The sequence below is a fragment of the Tympanuchus pallidicinctus genome, unplaced genomic scaffold (assembly GCF_026119805.1).
Source record: "Tympanuchus pallidicinctus isolate F22 unplaced genomic scaffold, pur_lepc_1.0 scaffold16, whole genome shotgun sequence".
Taxonomy (NCBI): Eukaryota; Metazoa; Chordata; class Aves; order Galliformes; family Phasianidae; genus Tympanuchus; species Tympanuchus pallidicinctus.
Window position 1 is genome coordinate 30,298,849 of NW_026294679.1, and position 21,743 is coordinate 30,320,591.

The following is a 21,743-nucleotide window of genomic DNA, read 5'->3' on the forward strand; positions in this document are numbered from 1 at the left end:
CATGAGAATAATAACAATAAATTTTTATATGCTTTCAGGAGTTACACTGTACTGGATACAAGGAAGGTTTTTACAGTATGGGTGGTGAAGCACTAGCATGGGTTGTCCAGAGAGGTGGTGGAAGCCCTGGAGACATTCAAGATGAGGCTGGATCAGGCTCTGGCTCTGAGCAAGCAGATGGGGCTGTAGATGTCCCTGCTCACTGCAGGGGAGTTGGACTCCACAGCCCTTAAGGCTGCTCAGAGCCTTCCAAATCAAAAGATTCTTCAAATCTTTTTTTTTTTTTTTTTTTTTTTTTTTTCCCTTCCTATAAGTCAAATTCAAAATCTCAGTCTTTCATTTCTAACCGGAGAAATGGATTGACGTTTTCTTGAACATCAGAACTCTCAATATCAAATTGTTATTCCAGGAAAACACGGAAGAAGAGAAATTGAAACAAAATTATATTCTTTAATTGCATGGAAACAATCATCTGTGCCCCCTTTCAAATATGCAGTGTCTACATGCACTGTAACTCTGACAAACATGTCATTTTTTGTAATCATCCAATGCTGACATGATTTGGTATCTTAAGACCTCATCTGGAAATAAAGCCTTGTGCTCATGAAAATGTTATTCACCTATTCTACAAGAAAAATCCTTTATCCTCCACGTACGTATATTATAGCATGATTTCATTTATTGTGAGGCAACTTCACTGAATTTTTTATCAACATTCTCATTTTGATTCAAAGCCAAATTCATTACTCTTACCAGAAAATGTTTGCACTGATATATTTAAAAACCAGAAATGGAAAATATACTAAATATAAAGGAAACAATGCTCAAGAAGATGTTTCCCATTCCTGAAGTATTATTAGAAATGCAGTATTTCTACTACTTGTGATTACCAAGAACCATAGGCATCACCTCCACGCTACATCAATATTTTATGCATTGTCAGCTTTGTGTTCTTATCACTATGTGATGGGGCAAGCCAATGAGAAATCTAACATGTTTTACTGTTGACCATGAAAAGCAATATCTACATCTGGTACAGAGGAAATGTCTGAGCTCAGACAGGAAGGATATTTTCTGAAAGCTGCTTAAACCTACTGGACTTGCTCCTGGGTATTCTATTTACACATGCCTTGCTTCTTCTGACATTAACAGAAAGAGAACTTGGGAACAGCAATTAAAGTGTTTAAAACAGCCGTAGCCTAATAAAAGCATACAAAGCTAATTAAGTGGACAGATTTCGTTTGGCCCCAGCCTCCTGGTGAGCTGTCAGACAGACAAAAGAGGAGGAAATATCTCTAGGCTCATTTCCAGGAGAGCGCTGCTGACTTGTAGCTATCTCATCTATGGTGGCTGTGTTTCATAACTGCTTGATGTGAACCTGGACACATGCACACATGCAGCACTGTGCGTTGCTACACTGAAACTCTGCAGCAGCACTCCCAGAAGACTACAAAGCACAGCTGGGAGCTCTGCAATAAGGAAGAGGCACTGTGAGCTTTGCTGCTATCTGATGGAATAAGATACTGCTTTGGGAAGTGGGACCCAGGGGAACAATAAAGCAAGTGGCTTTTAGGAATATGAAACAGCATTTCTTGCACAAGCTATGCAGCTGCATTTACACTTTACTCTGAAACAGAAAGGGTCGGCTTTTGGTTAATTACTTTTGTTCTGTGCTTAGACACACTGGCCATCTACTGAAGGCCTTTTTTTAAGCAGTTTTTGAGAATCAGTATAATGAAAAACTGATTAGCTAAATTATTCCAGAGGGAGGACAACTGAAAATAAATTAATAATAAAGGAAAACAAAAGAGTGCAGACCTGTTGTGCCCATTCTTGTTTCCTTTGCATTTGCTTATTATATAATTGTTCAAACGACTATAGCTGGAGGGATCTCATCAGCTGCATTATTCCCCTTTTTGGTAATTCAGGCCCTACATATATTCTGGGTTGCACCCTGAAAACAAAGGGAGTGAATGTTTTTAATGAATTTCACATGCAATGGCTGTATTATATGGATGATATATGAGCGAAACCAAAAAAAGATGGAATTATCCAATGAGTTTAGTGAGATAACAGTAACATTTGCCAATTCCATAAAAGGGATTCAATTATTCTTGGTATTTTGAAAACTAATTGGCAGTAACAATAACATGTAACTCAATGCCTGGCATATTTCCATAGCTGTTTGTTTTTTGTTTCTTTTTTTGAAGTGCAGATGAACACAACCATTTTATGCCAGAAGTACGTTTCTGCCCTGTGTTTACACAGCTTTCAAAGAAAGACTAAGGTGAATTAAAGCACATGTACTGTGTGTAACAGGCAATGTACTGAACTAGCAGGGATACGACTTCAGAGCCATGTGAGAGCTGGCTTTTAGTTCACTACAAACAAATCCCTGCTTCTACTTCTGATGCCAAACTGTTGCTGGTTACAACAGAATGAGATTTCAGTCAATAAGCACCTCGAAGTGCAGAATAATAATAATTGTTTCCTGTAATTGTTTCCCAGAACTAAAATGTCCCTTAAGAAAGGTATTTGTATTATTTTCATCTGAAAAAATTATTTTGTCTGAATAAATTAAATTGTGCATGTACTTCAAAGTGCAGCTCTGCCCACTCTTCTACTGAAATCAAGTAAAAAAGCCCACAAACATTCATAAATCTGTAACAGCAACCACCCGTTACACAGTTTTCAAGAGTCTGTGTCAGTGAATGAAACTGAATGAAGCACAATTACGCTGTCCCTTAAAACAGATATTAAAGCAAGACAGGCAGGACTTATGACTTAAAATACAAAATGAGCTTCATTCAGTGTAGTGCAAAGAGCTTTGTTATAAGCCCAGTTGCTGTAGATGTTCACTGTAGGAGCTTGATGGCCAAGTCCATTAAGATGAATGAAAGTCTCTACAATGACATCAGCAGGCTTCAGCTCAGCCTTGGAAGCATGCATACCTACCTATGTGTCTACCTAAATATATGACATGCTGGGGGTCTGCAAACACATCTGTACCTGTATAAATATGCATTTGCAGATATAAGGTACTGCCTCTAGCAGCTGATACCAAGCAATGCAAACAGCTGTCACTGTGGGACCAAAATACCGCCCTTCTCTTTGCATGCATGCCCATGACACCCCAAAATGCTCGTTGGACTCTGAGATGTGACTGCCATGGAGGTATTTGTTTACTTCAAGCCCTTCATTTCAGGAAGGTTTTTCTGCTACTCTGAGTAGCGGACTGATGAGCCAGTCGTATTTGACTTGAAGTCTACAAAGGCCTGAATTGCAAATATTGAGAGCTGGTGTTTTCCTGAAGCAGCAAAAGAACCCCAACTTCTCTAAGGACCCTCCAGTTGGGTTGATATCCACTGAGAGCACCAAAAATCTCAAACAGATGGTAAGAGAAAGATTTGGGGAAAAAGGGTTCCTGGTTAGAAGACTTCCATTTGCAGTAGAATTAGAACATTATCTTTGTATTTTGGTTTGGAGATCAGATGTGCACTTGAATTTTAGTTGCTATAGTTGTTACAGTACTTCATTACTGCATCCCTTGCAAAAAGCTTTATTACATTCTGTAAAGACTACATTTTCATAAAAATATACTATCCATTATCAAAACACTTCAATAAAACAAGATCAAAGAGTTGCTATAATTTTCATGCCTCATGTTCACATGGTTGTAATTCCTTCTCATGGGGACTGGCTTAAGGATGCTGATATCACATCTATGACACTGCTGCTGGTACTCAAACATAACAGCACTTGCCAGTGTGTTTGCAGGCCTCTTTCTGAGGATATGTCCCACTGACAGAGGCAGAATGAAGCAAGTCGAGTGGTACAGACATGGATAGTACAGAAAATAAGGACGAGGTGCTTTAGGGACTGTGGCCAGAGGGGTTGCAGCACGGTGAAAAAAAAATCAACCTTTTGAAGAATGTCAACAGGCCAGATACAGACCAATACAAGATGATAATTGTAATATCACATACTGATTTCCTAGAGGAGAGCAAATACAGCTAGCCACATAGCCTTGCTGCATTTTCTACCTCGCTTCTCAAGATAAAGAGGCTGCAGCTTTCTTCCACGCCTGAGTTTCAAAGCACTGCCACGTAGCAGGGAAGCAGCATCCTCCCCGATACAAAACTACCATTTTGTCACAACTTTCTTAAGGTCTACATTATCATAGGAATGAACAACAGTATCCTGACTGTAAGAAATAACAAACAGGTTCTTCCCTAGAAGAAGCAAACTGCATCAACAAAAGAAGCATGAGACAAACCTGAACCTTTGAACAGAGGCCCACAGAAAGTTGACTCTCTTTATGCTTTGTTCTCTCCTGTCCCAGGCAAACCCCACTCGCAGTCTGCCTCCCCAACTACTCTAGTCAGCTTCATTAGGCAGATTCAGCTACAAGAGACCTAGAGAGCAAAGTCACATTCCCTCCTGGGATGCCTGGCTGTGGACTGATGCATGCCTGCTTCAGTCTCTGCTAAGCTGGGACTCAGGCATCTTTAAATGAGACCAGAGCAACCCTACAGGTATTCCTCCTGGTGTTACATGTAGTGTGTTTGCAGCGATTCTGGGAAGCCTCTGGAAATCTATAGGGATATGTAAATATTATGCAAAAAAAACTCGGCAATTGCAAAAGACTTCAAAGGCTGCTCTAGGTGCTTGGGAGCTCTTCTGAAATTCAGACCTTATGTACAGCTGGAGGTGAATTAGAAGATGAAAAATATCAGGTTCTTTGTATGTGTTCAAAGACAAACTCACATGAACCGGGTTACAGTTTTCCATCTACAGCAAACATGCAATCTACAAAGACTGCATTAAAAAATATGAAAGCTGGACTTCTGAATTATTTCCTCTTATTTGTCCAGTGCTGACAGAAGAAAGAAGTGCTGTGCAAACATTACGTAGAACTACTTCTCCAAGCAGTGTTGGCCTGATGTGGATATTTCTTTACTTACCCATGACAAGGTATTGTGTCCTGCTCTGTGATCCTGGACTCTTCTAGCTGTTGATATGCTGGTCCTGTAATCCCATTGAACCTACCCCGAGGTAAGGGAGGAGTCCTCCGAAAGGCATTTCTATGTAGCATCCCACTTTTCTGTCCTGGACTGCAGCATGAAGAGAGACTTCTAGAAACAACACACCAAAGATACAGTGACAATTATCATTGCAAAAAGGGTAAACTTTTGAAAAGTGAAGATTCAAAATTAATAATGCATGGATTACTGTTTCTATAAACTTTGCTCTGGCAGTCTACCATGTCAGCAGAAACTCTCTAAGGATACACATTGCTATAATCCACAGCTAGCTGCTGTTTAGGCCGTATCTAATAGATCACATCCCTTCTAAGAAAGAAAATAATTGATTTGCATCTTAAATGTTTTCTTATCCTTGATGAAGGATGCTTCTTTTATTCCTTGCTGTGTACGATAATCATGCTATAAGGAGATGGACCCTCCAATAGTGGAAATAAACAGCAAAAGTCCATCAGATTGAGTCTTTTATATTGCTTTTATTCTTTTTTTTATATACATTGATTGTTTTCTTGTTTTACATATGTAATAAATAGAATTCTTTCTTTTTATGGTATGATAGAAAAATACTCTTGTAAACAACATTTTTGTAGTGTTTTGTAAAAACAGCTTTCTTTTTATTTAATGCAGGAATTGAAAGGTATCTAGAATTCACACAGTATTTCTTCTACAAACCATAAAACCAGGTTTTGCTAACACAAAAATAAGGGAACACAAAATTATGTCGAAATATAACCCATTTATACTGCATGGCATGACTGGCTATTCATTTTTCAGCTACTCCTTACTTCTCTTAATATCTCCTGGGGCTCAGAAATGCATATGTATTATTTAATATTATGTCACCTCCTTAAAGAAGTTTTAGTATAGGTTTTGTGAATGCATTGTAAGAATTACTATTGTTGGTTAGGTGAATAATTAGAACTTCTGATAAAATTCAGCTATGCAAATGATTTAACCTAAATTCACTTCATTTTTCATAACATGTTTTAACAACAATCCCCATTTTATACCTAATGGAAACTTTACTTACATTGGGGCCACACCTACTCCCAAAGAAATTCTTGCTTGGATCAAATATCTTAGACAAGTTCTCTTGAAGAACACATTTTAAAACCTACCCTTTCTCTCCAAACTCAAAATAGTAGAAAGAAATTCAACTCTCTCTCAATCTCTACTCTACTGCTCACGTTCCTTTTTGGTATCTGCACTGTTCTCTCCCACACTTGTGCATGTCTGGTGCTTTTTAACTGAAAAGGCAGATAACTCATAGCAATAGCATTCACATAAAGATTTTTGATGCTCCCTTAAATAAATTTTCCTCAGCTATTAAGAAGACTACCAAACAAACAAACAAACAAACAAAAAAAACAACCAAAAAACTCTGGGAACAAAAACAAGTTAGACTGACGTTCTGGCCTTTCATTCTTGAGGGCCAAATTCAAATTGCGAGATACAGCCTGTGTTCTTTAAAATAGTGTTACCATATCATAAAGCAATTGGCAATTTCTGCTCAGGAAAATTGAATTATTAAATCAGGGAATCTTAAGAGGTACAGTTGAATGAATAATTCACAAAGGATAATGAAATTTTTGGCTTTTTGTTATTACTGATTGCAGTACGTTCATCAATGTACTAAGGAAGTCAACAAACTGATTAACTTAACAAACTTTGCATTCATTGCAGGTATTTGAAAGTAGAAAGGCAATGTTTAATAGCACTTGCTTTGCTTGTAGCCCAGAAGGCCAATAGTATTCTGGGTTGTATCAACAGAGATGTGGCCAGCAGGGAGATGGAGGTGACTGTTCCCCTCTACTCTGCCCTTGTGAGGCCCCATCTGGAGAACTGCGTCCATGTCAGGGGTCCCCAGCACAGGAAAGATGCAGAGCTGTTGGAGCAGGTACAGAGGAGGGCAACAAGGATGCTCAGAGGGCTGGAGCACCTCTCCTACGAAGAAAGTCTGAGGGAGCTGGGCTCTGTTAGCTTGCAGCTGCGTCCCTCACAGGCCTCTGCTCCATTGCTTGCATGAAGTGCTTCCCCCCCCTGCAGACAACAGTGCCTTTCCAATTTCTCCAGGTAATTTACCCTTCTTTAGCCACCGTTATAGTTTCTTCTTTGCTCTGTTCTCCAGTCTAAGTGGGTAAAAGAGATAATCCATGTAACTAAGCTGTTCAATAAAGCAAAACAATAAGGGAAGCTGTAGCAAACGATGTCTCCAAAATCTATCAATTGATTACTGGAGAATAACAAAAACCAGAACAGGTCTGAAGTGTCTCACAAGTAATTCATCAACTAGGGAGAAGTGTAGTTCTGATGAATTAATGGTTTGAAATAAATAGCTCAAGAATCTCTAAGGTAAATGAAGAACTTGGGATTCATCCTTGTAAACTGCTTTGTGTGAAAATTCTCTTTGGGTTGAGTAACTGAGTAAAAACAAACACTGTCTCAGGAGGAGGAGTATTCTCTTCTCAAGGCACGTATCCAGCTCTCCAGTGAGGTTAACTGTTCATGGAGAGGAGATGACTTGCAATGAATTTACAGTAACTCTGGAAATCATCCTGAACTATTTTTTCAGTTAATTACTAAACAAAATTGATTGTACATCTCATTATGAACACATTCTAATGTACCTTTGTTAATGGAAACATGAAAAGGACTAACAAGAGAAATATGATTAAAATGTTAAAACTTCAGATGTGAATTCCTTCTTGTTTAATGAGCACAATGGAACTATAAGCACAGTTGTGTGCATTATCACTTTATTTACTCTTTCCCTTTTTTTTCTTGCCTCTTCAATCTCACTTTCCCTTCTGGTGATAGTACTATCACATCACTTCCATTTCCATCATCCTCTTCCTTGGTATCTCTTGCATTCCTTCCATCTGTGCCTTCACATTTTCCCTGTGTTCTTAAGATGCCCCCTGCTGTCATGCTCTAAATTAGATATTCAAGAGAAAGATAAAACATCAAATGTTGGGTTTTTTTTTTTTTTTTTTTTTTTTTTTTTACACCAGCTTCAGTTTTGTACATCTTGTACTAAATGCAAGCTCATCTCTAATACTATTAAGCTACCTTCATCCACACACTTGCTGTTCCAACAGTTTTGTTTAAAAAAAAAAGATCTTGAACTGGGATACATAACTGTAATTCATGAAGAGCAAAATATACAGAGGAAGAAAAGGAAATTCTAAAAATTGTAATTACTCTGGCTCTGTACTTACAAAATCTATACAGAGTGGCATATTACAATACCTTTAATTTTATCTACGGATAACAAGATGCAAACTGTGTTGGCGAAAGCTGAAAGTCATACTGCTTGCCCTTGCTAGACAGGAATAATGAATATATACCCCAATGATAGAGATAGCTGCCAGATAAACAATGTCTTCTGAAGCTTCCTGGGAGCCACATTTTTAGGCAATGGTACACAATCTTCTGCTAACATGTGTTCAGATGAACTATTCAGACTTTCAACCAATTTTCAGTTGTAATAAAAAGAATCTGTTAAACTCGAGAACATAAGTGTCTCTCAGTAAATGCCATAGGAAGGCATAGTACTGTATCACAAAGTCCTTTTGTCAGGCTGTTAATAAGAACGAGATTACACAAAAAAGCACAAGCCTCTATTGGCATCCTTGGTATAGAGGGTCCCTCAAAGGAGAGAGCTAACGTCATCTTTGGGACTTCAGCAAAGCTGCATGTGATTAAAGTCATACTAAGTCTGTAAGGTATTATGAGTGTATTATGCTAAAAAATGGTGGCATAAGCTGAGAATTTTAATAGTGTTTTATTTATTTGATTTGTTTAAATCCCCGTAGTGTCCTACATTCCAGGCATTTAAGCATTGCTTTTTTTGTCCTGCCTTTGCAAAAACCAACAGTGTAACAAAACACCAAAGATTATGCAGGAGAACAACAACCCACAAGGGCACAACGACCCATGTTTTCCAGCTTGTGTTTATAAACGGTTGGAGTCGGTCAGATCCTCAGTTCAGGTGATGGAGTAAGACCTCCTTGCAGGCTTATTTTTTCCTTTTCATATGAAGGAGCAGCTCTCCAGCTGCTAGTCCCCATGTGCAAGCATAACTATTCTTGTGTTCTTTAGTAGAAATGTTGTTATTTGCGTACTCAGGAATAGCTCTTGCTGGAGCTTTGTAATTCTGCAACATGACTATGTGTAGCCTGGGGTCACTATCCCTGGTCCACCAGTTAGATTCATGCAACAGGAAAAAGGAACCAAAATGTCAAAGGTGCGTAGGTGGCACTGAGTTCAGCCAGCCACCATGACCTCATTCTGTGCTTCCCATACAGCATGGATCAGCCTCTGTCCTAAAATGACTACTCCAGAAAGTTGTTCTACATTGATAACTCAGTTTAAATTTGTTATGAAGAGTAGATATCTATCACCACTGTACCACCGTATTTGTTCATTTTAAGCAGGTCTTTTAATTCTCCTTATCTTTTCTCTGATGTTTATAAGCAGCTGTCAGTCTTCATTTACTACAATGAATGAGATAAACTAATCCTTTCCATGGAACACAGATGATTCAACCCTTATTTTATTAGCACATCAATGCAATTTGAGCCCATATTAAGCAGGAGGCCATTTTATCCACACAAGAAAACACTGGTGATTCCTCATGCTACATTCACATGCAATTAAACATTATCTCATGAAATCATTTTAAAACTCCTGACTTTCTGATGGCAATGTCTTCACTAATGTACCGTACTTTTGTTTGCCTCACTTTGCAACTTGGCTACCCTTTCACCAAGTGGTGTGCGCTGAACGTTTTGTTCCTCATTTGTTTTTCAGCTCATGGGAGAAGCTTTTGTTATTAGTTCTCAAATGACTGGGCTTGTGTTTAGTACTGCTGAATTCTGAACCACGTTATCCACTCCTCAAAGTTGCCTGATTCAGTCTTGACCTCAGATCTAGAGCAGTACCTATGCTAACCCTATCTTTGAAGTAATTTCTTTAGTATGTTCCCACTCAAGGACATTGATTTCTGCATTTTACTTCTACTTTGACTGCTGTAACGTCTATTTTCATACGTTTTGTTCCATTCCATTCCTGTTCTGCCTTCATCCCCAAACAATCATCCTTAATGAAAAATAAAATGTATTAATCCGGGATTTCCTTACTTGCTTCACATATTCTCTCTGTTCCTCCATCAGCTTTGCTTCTTTAGGTAGAGTACTCTTATTACCCAGCCAGCACACTTGATTTTGCTATCACCAGTAATCCTTAACTCTCAATGCTTTCTGAAAATGTTCACTTCAATAATGACCTCTTGTTCGCTGTGATTCAGTTTGTTCCTCTTCATTCCTCTAAGCCATTTCTTTCGAGTAAACTTTTCCAGAAGACTATGTTCTTTCCTTGGGAAAATACCAGACACTTCTTTATACTTTCTATTTTTTTCCAAGGCTTCCTCTTAGTTGTGTTACTTTATCAATATCTGATTTCTAAAATTCATTAATTTTCTTTGCAGAACAACTTAGATTTACTTTTTCATTTAATTTAAACTGAATCAATTATACCGAGAGCATAAAGATCAAAATGCTAAATCAAAAAAAATGTTTTCACCTATTGCTTTTTAATGGAGTTTAAAAATGCAACTGCAAATTATTTTAAAGTTTAGATTAAAAAAAAAAAAAAAATTGTATCCTATTTTGGTACTTTTGCAAGGCAATACAATTGGTTCATGCTTCCATCCTCTGCATTTGGCTTTCATCACAGCATTCTCTGAAATGAATCCCACTGAAATCAAAGATGAATGAATTAAAGACTGAAAGTCAGCATGTCTAACTACCAAGAAAACTGCAATGCAAAAGGATCAGACATCAGTCCAAGAGCTAACAAAATCATAATCTGTTACTGTGTACACATAGACACTAAGGGCTTTCTTTCTTAAACAACAGATAATCCAAGATGAATTTTCGAGCATACTGTAAATTTTACAATAAGTGTACTCACTAAACATGTTTGTTACTTTCCAGTTATAACTAAGGATTATTTTAAATGTGAGAACAAAAGATATTAAATACTTGTACAATAATAACAGCGAGTAATACAGAGGAAATATTTCAGGAGTAAGACTCAGTGGTGATTCAAATCTTTCATCTTTATATCAATTCTTTGTATTCAGCTGAGGTTGGCAGAGTGAGAAAACTTATTATCCAGTAATCTTAGTGAAATAACTAGGCGATCTCTTCTCTGTCAGCCAAATTTCAGCAAGCCAGAATGATTTCCTGCTCTGATCGTCCTAAAGCCAGGAAAAATTTCTTTTGTTCTTAGAAACTGTTGAGCAGACAGCTACTGATTTTATGAAATAATCGCCAGCCATTAATGCCCTTGAAAACGCAAATAGAGAAAGCAGGTCTAGTTGTGGAACAAAATATTTCCATGGTGATCAGAAAAAGAATAGACAGTTTAACAATTGCATAAAATGAGACCCCGCAGAGCTGCTCTAATATTTCCAGGTCCATGTCAAGTTTTTTGAAGACAAGACACCACTCTATTTTTGTCTAACTGTTCATTTTAGGGAGACCAAGAACTTCAGCTAGAACCACTTTAGATCTGAGTCACTGCAACTCAATGTAATGGAATGAGGGGATGCTTAGAGCAAAATGCATCCTTGTTTAAAAAAAAGAAAAAATAAGCTTCATTTTTCTCATCTATATTTTATAAACAGAAACAAGGGCTAATTGTACCTAGACTGTCATTAATTAGACGGACATTACAAAAAAACACCAAATGAAATGGAGAAAAAAAAACCTTCATACTGCACAACATTTAGAAACTACAGAAACTGAGTGACTTAGGAAGCTGCCACACGATGCATAAATCAAAGACAGTCTTACAAGTCATTGGCATGTTAAAGTCTGTTGCATTTTTTATAAAGCAAGGCCCTTGTGTAATGAATCTTAAGTTATAAAACTATGAAAAAGAATTTGTTATAAATCAAGCTGTCTTAGAACAGTTCTGAGGCAAAGACTCTTAATGGAGCCCAATGCTTGACACCTGAAATAATGTAGGTTTTTTTCCCCTTTATAAAGAGAGGTTTTGGTGCATGAATGTGTTCGAGTGAGCGCTTTGAAATTCTGCATTAATTTACAAAAAGTTCAGTGTGGATTAATCTGTAATTTCCATATGGAAGACAGCAAGTTTAGCATCATTCAGTTCTTGTTTTAAGAACCTTATATACAAGAAATATTTAGTCCTTATTTCCACATTTTAAAGCTTAATAACGTAATAATTCAGCACCTAAACAATTTCAAATCAGGCTGTTGCAACCCTGTTATCAAAAGCAAGTGAATGTCACTGTATTTTTTCTAAGCTTCACCTTTTGATTAAATTGGGATTAAATTATCCACAGAACTTGAAGTGGGAATGATTCTGGGCAACATAGTTCATCCACACTTAGTAAAATTATTATGCATGTATTGAAAATCTGCAGAGAATAAGGAATAAACCCAAAGAAAAGCATCTGATGTAATAGTTGGCATTACTTTTTCATTCCAAATTAAAGGTTTAAGTAAGATAATATAAGTAGGATTCAAATATCCCTTCCTGGTTTATATGGAACACTGTTGTTGGTTTACGAAAGAGAAGGAACGTGACTGGGGGACTGCAACAAATGTCCTCTTGGCTTTACACAAAACACCACAGAAGTTATCACCTCATCCAATCCTCTGCTAGCACACTATGGTCCTCCATATCTCTCAGCATTCTTGCCCAGTCCTCCTACCCATCTGTCACCCCCCTAGCAGCATCCCTCAGCTTCCACCACCCTGTCCCCCTGATAGCTGTTTGCTCACCTGTGCTGCTTGATGGGCTGAGTTCCTCTGTCAGGAGACAAAGCCTCTGGGAAAGACTGAGGACCTGAAAAGCTGGACTCCATGACTTTGTCCAGAGCAGGCCCAGGATGCCTATCTGTTTTGGAGTACTGTGGCACAGAGAATAAAATGAATTAATACATAAAATGCAAAATACATTGCTGATGTTATTCAGTGAGAACTGAAATCAATAAGAAGTACTTTAATTTAAAAATTAAAATCAGGAAGGGCAAGTAATACATCCATTCACTGCTGTTTACACAAGTGAAGAGCACCCAGGTTTGTTGTCCCCATTACCTTCTGCACATCAGAAACCCAAAGTCCACATTGGCAGCAAAATTACTGACTTATCTGCCCAGAACAAAAGGTAATGCAGACCCCTTTGAATAAAAACTTGCTTTTGTGACTGTCCATGCAGTGCCTGAGATCACAAAACACATCTCAGATGGCGTTCAGCACCTTTTTGTGTCCTTTGATGATTTCAGTCAAACACTCCCCTCATCAATATGCATAACTAGGAACACCACACTGAATAGCTTTTGTATCATCAGATAAGTAAGAAAAACATTTGAATCCTATCTGTAGAGCCAGACAACTCTGCTGCACCTGAAACTTCTGACCTGGGAGTATCTGTGCTAGTAGTATCAGTGTAAACATAATTCTTCTTGTGACAGTTGTGTGTGCAGGACAACCTCTGGGCACACAGTGTGACACAAAGGTCTGAAAAGCAGACACCAGATGTGAACAGGAATGGATGTTCCTCTTTTTGGTTTGTGATTCATCTGGAAATTCAGCAAAAAAAAACCCAAAAAACAACCAACTCTGACTCTGAATAGAGCCTGGAAGTCAAAGCATAAGAAGGGTGCATTTTGGTTTGAAAGAAGAATCAATGTTAGCAGCTACTGGACAGTAACTCAGAGGTACAAGCACTTAACCCACATTTACACATAGTTAAGAAAAATAGCAGAAAAAGAAACAGAAAAGAAAGATAACATTTCTGACACTGTGCTGAGATAAACTGCACTAAACCCAATTGGTCTATTCTTCTTCAATCCTTTTCTCTCTGCACTGAATTTGTACTTTTAGTACTAGGTAGCTAGGTTACCTTGACAATAAGCTGGTACCGTGGGATCTATTACATGATTAAATATTTTAGGTAAAAATATAATGTATATTATATAAAATACAGTGGTAAAATAAATGCCTTGCAATTTTACAACAGCATAATCATTTGTGAAGGAGACAGTAAGATTTCTGTCATGGTACAGTTCTTCCCCATAATTATTTTGTTGTCTAACAAAAGATCAGGTGAGAACTCCTTAAAAAGGAGGAGTTATTTCCTGATTCCCCTTTACTATAATTATCTACATTTCCCAAGAGTTTAGAAACTAAAAAGGAAAGTCTCACAAGACTACTCTCTTCTAACCAGTTTCAGAGCACGTTCACAGAACGTCTTGAACTGCTTGTGACCAATTTTCTGTTGATGAAAAAAAACCCACAACAGATCTTCCAATTTTTCTCTTAAGTTATCTCTTCCCTCTCTTCCTGTTGTGCAAAATACCCATAGGAAAGGGGCCAAAATAACTGCTTCAGAGCGTTGGAAGGCAAAGCGGTGAAAGTGGCAATATGTAAAATGTTACTGCACACAAACCAAACACAACTGAAATAATAAGAAGAAACATATTCCATTTGTTTTTCTTCCAGTTACAATGATCTTAGCTGTCATTTGTCACTACTGTAGATGAAGCATTCAGATGGAAGCATGTCTTTTAAGGTGCTGTTTGTGACAGTTTTAAACTTCAATGTTTCTTCTGCCAGCTGCAGCAATGACACTGATTTCTGACCTGAATAAATCAATTTGAGCTATGGGAAGAATGAGTTGTAAGCATTAGGAAGGTATTTCTGTCCTTTTTCATGTTTGTTCGTGATATTAAATTGAAGACCCAAATGGCTTTAAAGGACCACGAGCATGAAGTGAATCACAGAGGTTAAGCAGGGATGAGCTATGCCTCTCACCACATCTATGGTTAAAGTGAACATGGGCTGGGGGGGATCACACACACAAGAGCATCTTTGCTCATCACAGTTGAGGGAGAACAGGGTCCCCCCATGAGCTGCCCAATGCAATCCCAAATATTTACTGCCCAGGCTCAGTTTGGCTCTTTCTTCTTAATCAAATATTTATTTCATGACATTTCCAGATCCATCGCTCACTAATCATCTCAACAACCACAGTGTCAATTACACTGATATCACAATTTCAACTGAGGGTGCAAATATACAGAGAATTTGAACGATCAACAGAATCAATTTTATTTAGTTGTAGCACATTCATAGAATTAAACACAGTTGGGTTTACTCCTTTCTAGCTTAACCATAAATGCCACATCCCTTCTCTGAGACAGCCTTTGGAGGAAAAAATCAGAATCCTGGGAGAAGTTTACAGCAGCATCTAGCAGAGCTCCCATAGCGGGATGGGGGACTGCCACCCAGCTGTGTCCCAGTGGAAACAGCCCCACTGCCCCCAGCTGTCAGCCAAGCTGCAAACTGCAGAGCCCTCTGCTTGCTGTGAGCTGCTAAACACTTAACCACTGCAGGGGATAAGCTGTGAAGCACTGTCAGAGTACTGTACTGCTCTGGGAGGTTGAAAGCATCCCCTGAAATCTCATCTGTCTCTGGTGGTTCTGTTTTGTTTTTCAATGGTTTTATTGTCTTTTTGGTTCATTATGCATGCTTCTTTGAGCTGACATAAAAGAAACGTTGTAAATGTATAAGGCTAAATAAAATAAAGAATAATTAAAGCATTTAAAAATAAAACGTTTTGCAAAGTTCAATTTCTTCATGGTTTCACAGAGAAAATCATCTGTTATGTGCAATTACTCTAACTCTTTGACAATAAAATCTCACCCACTACTAGCTAACGCTAAATGAGTCTGCAAGAAGTCACCCTCTGCCACTGACCTGCTGTATCACTGTGAGTATTTCCCTGCCTGATGCCTCCGATTATTCTTTCTTAAATTTAGGATCCACAGGTGACAAATGCCTCATAAGTGCTATACAATAGCCAGACACTGTTATCCTATGGTTAAGCAAAACAGAACAACCCCCTCCATCTCTTTCTCCTTGATGAATATCTCTCAAATAGTAAGAAAAAAATAAAGTTCAGATTTGCGTCTACATTGAAAGAGAGGTGATGTGGGGTTGCCATTTCAAAAAGGACTGGGAAGGCAGAGAGTATCAGATTTCCATTACATTCAGAGAGGTGAAGAACTAATGCCACGTTTGGAAGGGCTGGCCTTGCTCCACCAGCCTATCTGCTGGAATACTGAGCGTCCTTACAGCTACTCCCTGTGCTCTGCTGCCAGCACTCTAGACAGAGGCCAGCAAGCTCAAGTTTCTCTATTATGGCAGTTCTTCTGAAGTTGTGAAAAGTTATTGAACTGGGAAATCTGGTCCTGATCTTAGCTGATAAATCACATCGCAACTCAGACAAAAATACATGCTCATCTTTGAAAAGAGCTAAATGCCTTTGTCTGGTATTCAACATATATTAATTGCATTTCTATCACAGTGATTAGGTTTATTTACTATATGGTATCAACAAGTCACGAAAAGAAACTTTGTCCTCTTGTTATAATATCAGAAGCTTGTGATTGCAAGCTGCTAGGAACAAGTGTAGTGAGAAGTGAAAGCACATGCTACAGCATGAAAAGCATATTAGGCACCTCAGAGGGGATGTGATGGGGAATTAATAGATCCACTTAGTATCACACAAGAAGGTATTAAATGCCTTAAGGATGAAAAAAGCTATTTTGAACAACCATGCCAACTGTCAGAATCACAAAAGGAATGGCAAGTCTGCTGCTGCTTTTGTTGCTGGTGTTCTAAAGCTAAGAGAATTTAAAGAAATTCTGTAATCAAGGTGTAGAAAGGAGGCAGTAAACACCAGGAGACACCAAGCTTTGTGATCTGCAGAGTAACGTAAGTGCAACTGGGACATGTCCTCCTGCCTGTGGGTGGTGTATAGGGTGCAGAGAGTGTTTGCCTAAGAAGTGCAGCTGAGCATCCTGACTTGCTTATGTATGATGACGGAACCATTTGCTGCAGGTTTGTGGACCACATTCAGTAAATATCTCTCAAAGATTATACAATCTCTTTGGGAAGATACAGGTAATACTAAGAAGTCCCAAGCTTCATGCACATGGTAAAATAAATCTTAATCTCCTGTGTAACTCAAAGATCCTCCATTACGAACTTGCACATAACCCTCTTCCTGTCTGAAAACTTATTGCAAGATTATCAGTACATTTGCATTCATAAAGAAGAAAAATGGTGTACAGAAAATGGGGTAACTACAAAAAGAACATAGGAGACAGGAGCCTGAACTTTTGTCAAGCAAAATGTGGAAACAGTTCTCCAAATTCAAGCTCTCTGACAACCTAGAAAGAAAATGCACATTGCTGTAAAATTATTTGGGAAAAGGAGTATCCTTGAAGGAAATTGCAGAGAAATACTAATAGGCTAATAGCTCTGTTCAAACTGTTGTTTATGAATCCTGCTTACAGAATACCGTATTATTTATCTAATTGGAGTCCTTTATTGTATGATGGAATCAATACTGAGAGCCCAGGTGAACACAATTACCAGCTCTGAACAGTAGGAATTCACAGGATAACAACTGAACTGAGAAAGGAAGTGGAAGAAATGTAATAGACTCAAATGCAGGAAGGAAAGCATACGATGCTTCAAAATATTTCAGATGTCAATACAAACAGAAAGCTTTATTCCCTGTAACACTGTAATCCAGTGGTAGGGAGACATCTACATTTTGGCTTAAACCTCTAAAACTCCTTGCATCCTTCCTCAACCCTGGTGCCAGCCAAGGAGGGTGAGTCTGCACATGTTCACGTTAAAGAGCCGTTGGTTGGCTTTACAAAGAGCTAAATCTTTTCATGAGTAGTTCAAGCTGGTTAGAATTGATAGAATAGCAAACCCAAACTCCTCAGACACTTTCCTCTTTGTTTATGCTTACACTGAATTATTTGGGCAGTATCCCAATGCCAGCTGTTGGATATGAATGTGGTTGCAGTAGCTCTCCTCAACTAAAAAGGACTAACTGTGCTGCTAGAAGATGGAACGACTTGTAAACGGTTCATGCTTGGCTGAGGCACAGCACTCAACCTGGAACCTGACAGCAAGCTTGTGGTCTGTACCAGATGGGTCTATTCTTTCCCAACATTTTTGTAGCACTGTATTCCGGCATCATTCATTCAGGATACTTCTTAGTGGCCCCAAAAATCTGAATAGTATGCTCCTAGTGTTTACCAGAGCTCTTGAAGTACAGTTGCTGCAGACCTTTACCAGTTCATATACTTTCTGTTCCTCAAAGACTTTCTGGGAATGCTTTCAATAAACAGTTAATGAGAAGAAGCATAAAGCCACATCTACACCTCATTGTAGCAGAGACCACCTAGCAGCTGTCACAAAGGCTTTAACACTACTCACGCTGCTTGACCTATACTATGTCAAGATATGGCCGCCACTCTTCCTCACCTGTTTTTATTGTTTTATTCCTCACCTGTACTGATCAGAGAATGAGCAAAATGAAACAAAAGACTGCAACTTCTTAAAGTAAGGCAATTCCAAAAAAACTCCTTTTCATAGCCACCCACCTCCATTTTTTTTTTCCTGACTACTCTGTTGTTTGACTTGAATAGCTGATCCAATTTCCTTAAAAAGAGCAAGAGCAACCTTTCCACCATATGGATGTTTAATGAACCTGGGAGAAGGTCCACTTCCAATTCATTTTTCACATACTGGCTTTTGAAATAAGGATTGCCAAACAAGGCAGCCCATATCTTAGGACAGAACAGGAGAAACGTTTTAAGATCAAACATTCAGAGCTTTTAGCATTGTGCATAGTTTTTATTGTAAAGAAGCTTAAATTGGCATAGAGGTGAGGTATCACAGGGACAAAAGTTTTTTTTTGCATTCCCTTTTGCAGCAATCCAAACAGCTACAAAAATAAAGAGTAAAATCAGAATAAAATGTAAATTTATAATTTTAATAATTTGTTCAAAAAATGAAATCTGGTAGGTTTTTTTTTTTTTTTTTTTTTTCCCCTGCTTTTAACAGCAATCCTGATGCATTTACATAGATTCTCTCATTTAAAGAGATTCAAAACTGACTTTCAAATGAAGTAACAACAATTAAGTCTTTTGCTGAAGTCCAGTGAAAGGTAAAAAGAGAAAAAGAAATAATGAAATGATAGCACTTCACGGAGTTTGGTTGAGTTCTTTAATGCCCCAAAACACTAGAAACACTACCTGCTACATGTAAAGCTTCCTCCTAGAGAAGTGCAACGTTTAGAAAGATCTGTGCATCCACTAGTAAATGTAGTAACCTCTGCGTTCAAATGCAAGGGCTCTTTTCGAATAGGCATTAGAATTGTCATCAAGAATAATCGTAGATTCATAGAATGACAAGCTAGTTTCAAAGCCCTGCTATGTGCAGGGTCACCAACCAGCAGACCAGGCTGCCCAGAGCCACATCCAGCCTGGCCTTGAATGCCACAGCCTCCTTGGGCAACCTGTTCCAGTGCCTCACCACCCTCTGGGTGAAAAACTTCCTCCTCATATCTAACCTAAACCTCCCGTCTCAGTTTAAAACCATTCCCCCTTGTCGTATCACAATCCACCCTCATAAACAGCCGTTCCCCCTCCTCTTTATATGTTCCCTTCAAGTACTGGAAGGCCACAATGAGGTCTCCCCAGAGCCTTCTCTTCTCCATGCTAAACAAGCCCAGTTTCCTCAACCTTTCTTCATAGGAAGAAAGGAAAAGGAATAAAGAAAGGATCAGGAACGTTATGCAGTTGTTTTCAGGTTTGAACTAATACAGAGAATAGAAAGCAGGCAAAAAAAAGAAAAAAAAGTGAAAGCATCACTAGGTCTATTATGAATAGGAAGTAGAAAAATAAGGGAGAACCTTTCAGGGAAAGCAAGGAGGACAGAACATAAGCAAGACAGATTTCCCATATAAGAGGAGGACATGGATTAAGAAAAATGAGGTTGATAGGATTTCATAAAGCAAAACCCCTGAAATAACATCCTTCATTTTCTTAAGTTTCTGTATTCGTCCCTGGAAATATGTAGAACCAAGGTTTCTCCCCAAATCCATGGGGTGCTGCAGATGGGAACCTCATAGAAATCACCTCCAGAGTGTCTGCAGCACCTCTACAGAAGTGAGTCCTAGGAAGCTGCCCACCAGCACCTGGTCTCTGCCTTACCCTGCAGATACACACAGGGCAGATTCCTGGGCTCTGATGCAGAGACACGCAGACACTCCTAAGCAATACCATTTCAAAGTCCTTATCTGCTCTCTCGTCAATTCCTCCCCCTCCTCTGGTTTTGCTTTTCTCCAATCTGCCAAGATTTGTAAATATTTCATTAACTGCCTACTTGCATTCCTGCAGTAAAATCTTTCTAACAATAGAAACCATTCTTGTCCTGCACAGTTACACTACATACTGCACAAGGTCATTCTGCATTTCTTTCTTAGTATTTTTGCTCCCAGAGGAAAAATGCACTAATAGCAAGGATAAAACTGCTCCCTTCTAGTTGCTACAGGAACTAGAAAATGGTGTGTTAATTACCAGCACTGAGAGCTCTAGTTTGAACAGCATTAAAAGCAGAAAAACAAATCTGGCCTAAAATAAAGAATAATCGTGTCTTTAAATCTCTAATATTTGGAATCCACAAATGGCTGCTCAGTCATTATAGCTATTGTTATGGCAAAAGAAAATGACTTAAAGCTTGAGGATGTGTTCGTCAGATGCTGAGAGGACACCAAATAGTTCTTTGTGATGACGGGTTGAGAAAATATTGCACAAATATTTGTTTAACTCAAGAGCCAGGCAAACGACACCATCTGAACTGCCTACCTTGGGCACTAGTGAGCATGCCTAAGTTTAGGTCTAGGTTCTGAATTACAGAGAAAAAGAGTGAAAAAAGTGTTAACCACAACCCAGTTTGCATGTTAGAACAAAAGAATCACAAAAGCTTTTTGCAAATTTAACATTTATTGTCACCATCACAAGGCAGCAACACTCCTAACAGCTTGTTTTAAGGGCAAGAAGTAAAATATGGCTGAATTAAATTAAATTTAAACAAGGAACTACGGAAGGCCTCCTAAACTGTCAGTGTCCATTTAGTGAAGCCACCTTCCCCTCTGATACAGTGAATTTTACCTGAATCACAAAACGTAACAACCATCACAACAGGGCTCCTAAAAAAAAAAACCTCTGGTGACCAGTGCTCTAACACGCGCTCTTCTGTCACAGCCCAGAGGCTCAGCTCACTCCAGACTGCTTAAAAGGGCTTTCATTTGATGTAAATTAGGAACACAGACATCTGTGGCTAAGAGGACTTGAGAGCTCACTTTTGCTTGACTCCCATTATTTTGATGGAATCTGGCAAACAGAGTAGTTCCTTGAAACAAAGCTGATGACACTTTGCTTGATATTTCTTAATACTCAAGTTGAGATTTTCATTTGTTTATAAGAATTTACCATTTAGAAAGGATTCGATACACCTCTCACTGTCTCCTGTAATACTGCAATTTTGGCCTCGCTAACAACATCATTTTCAGTTGTTTCAAAGCACCAAATGTGTATGAATGGGAGGAAGAAAACAGCATGCATTAGAAAATAATGTGCATCATGGGCTAAATATATCAGTTGTCTTCCACTTCCTTGTTTAAAATTAACTACATATTTCATCATTGTGGGATTCTATTAACTCACGTATAAAATATATTCAGAACATGACTAAATACATTTCAAACATAGTTTGAGCAGATTGCTTTCTA

At 38.4% G+C, this 21,743-nt stretch overlaps 1 protein-coding gene across 1 annotated transcript in view; it reads right to left on the bottom strand.

The window, feature by feature from the left end:
- NRG3 (neuregulin 3) overlaps nucleotides 1–21,743 on the bottom strand; it is a 377,348-nt gene that overhangs the window by 6,619 nt on the left and 348,986 nt on the right. Inside the window, exons 7-8 of the mRNA XM_052677569.1 lie at nucleotides 12,860–12,987; nucleotides 4,965–5,135 (exon numbers count right to left, since the gene is read on the bottom strand). Of these exons, the coding sequence (XP_052533529.1) occupies nucleotides 4,965–5,135; nucleotides 12,860–12,987 (299 nt within the window). The remainder of the gene's footprint in view (nucleotides 1–4,964; nucleotides 5,136–12,859; nucleotides 12,988–21,743) is intronic.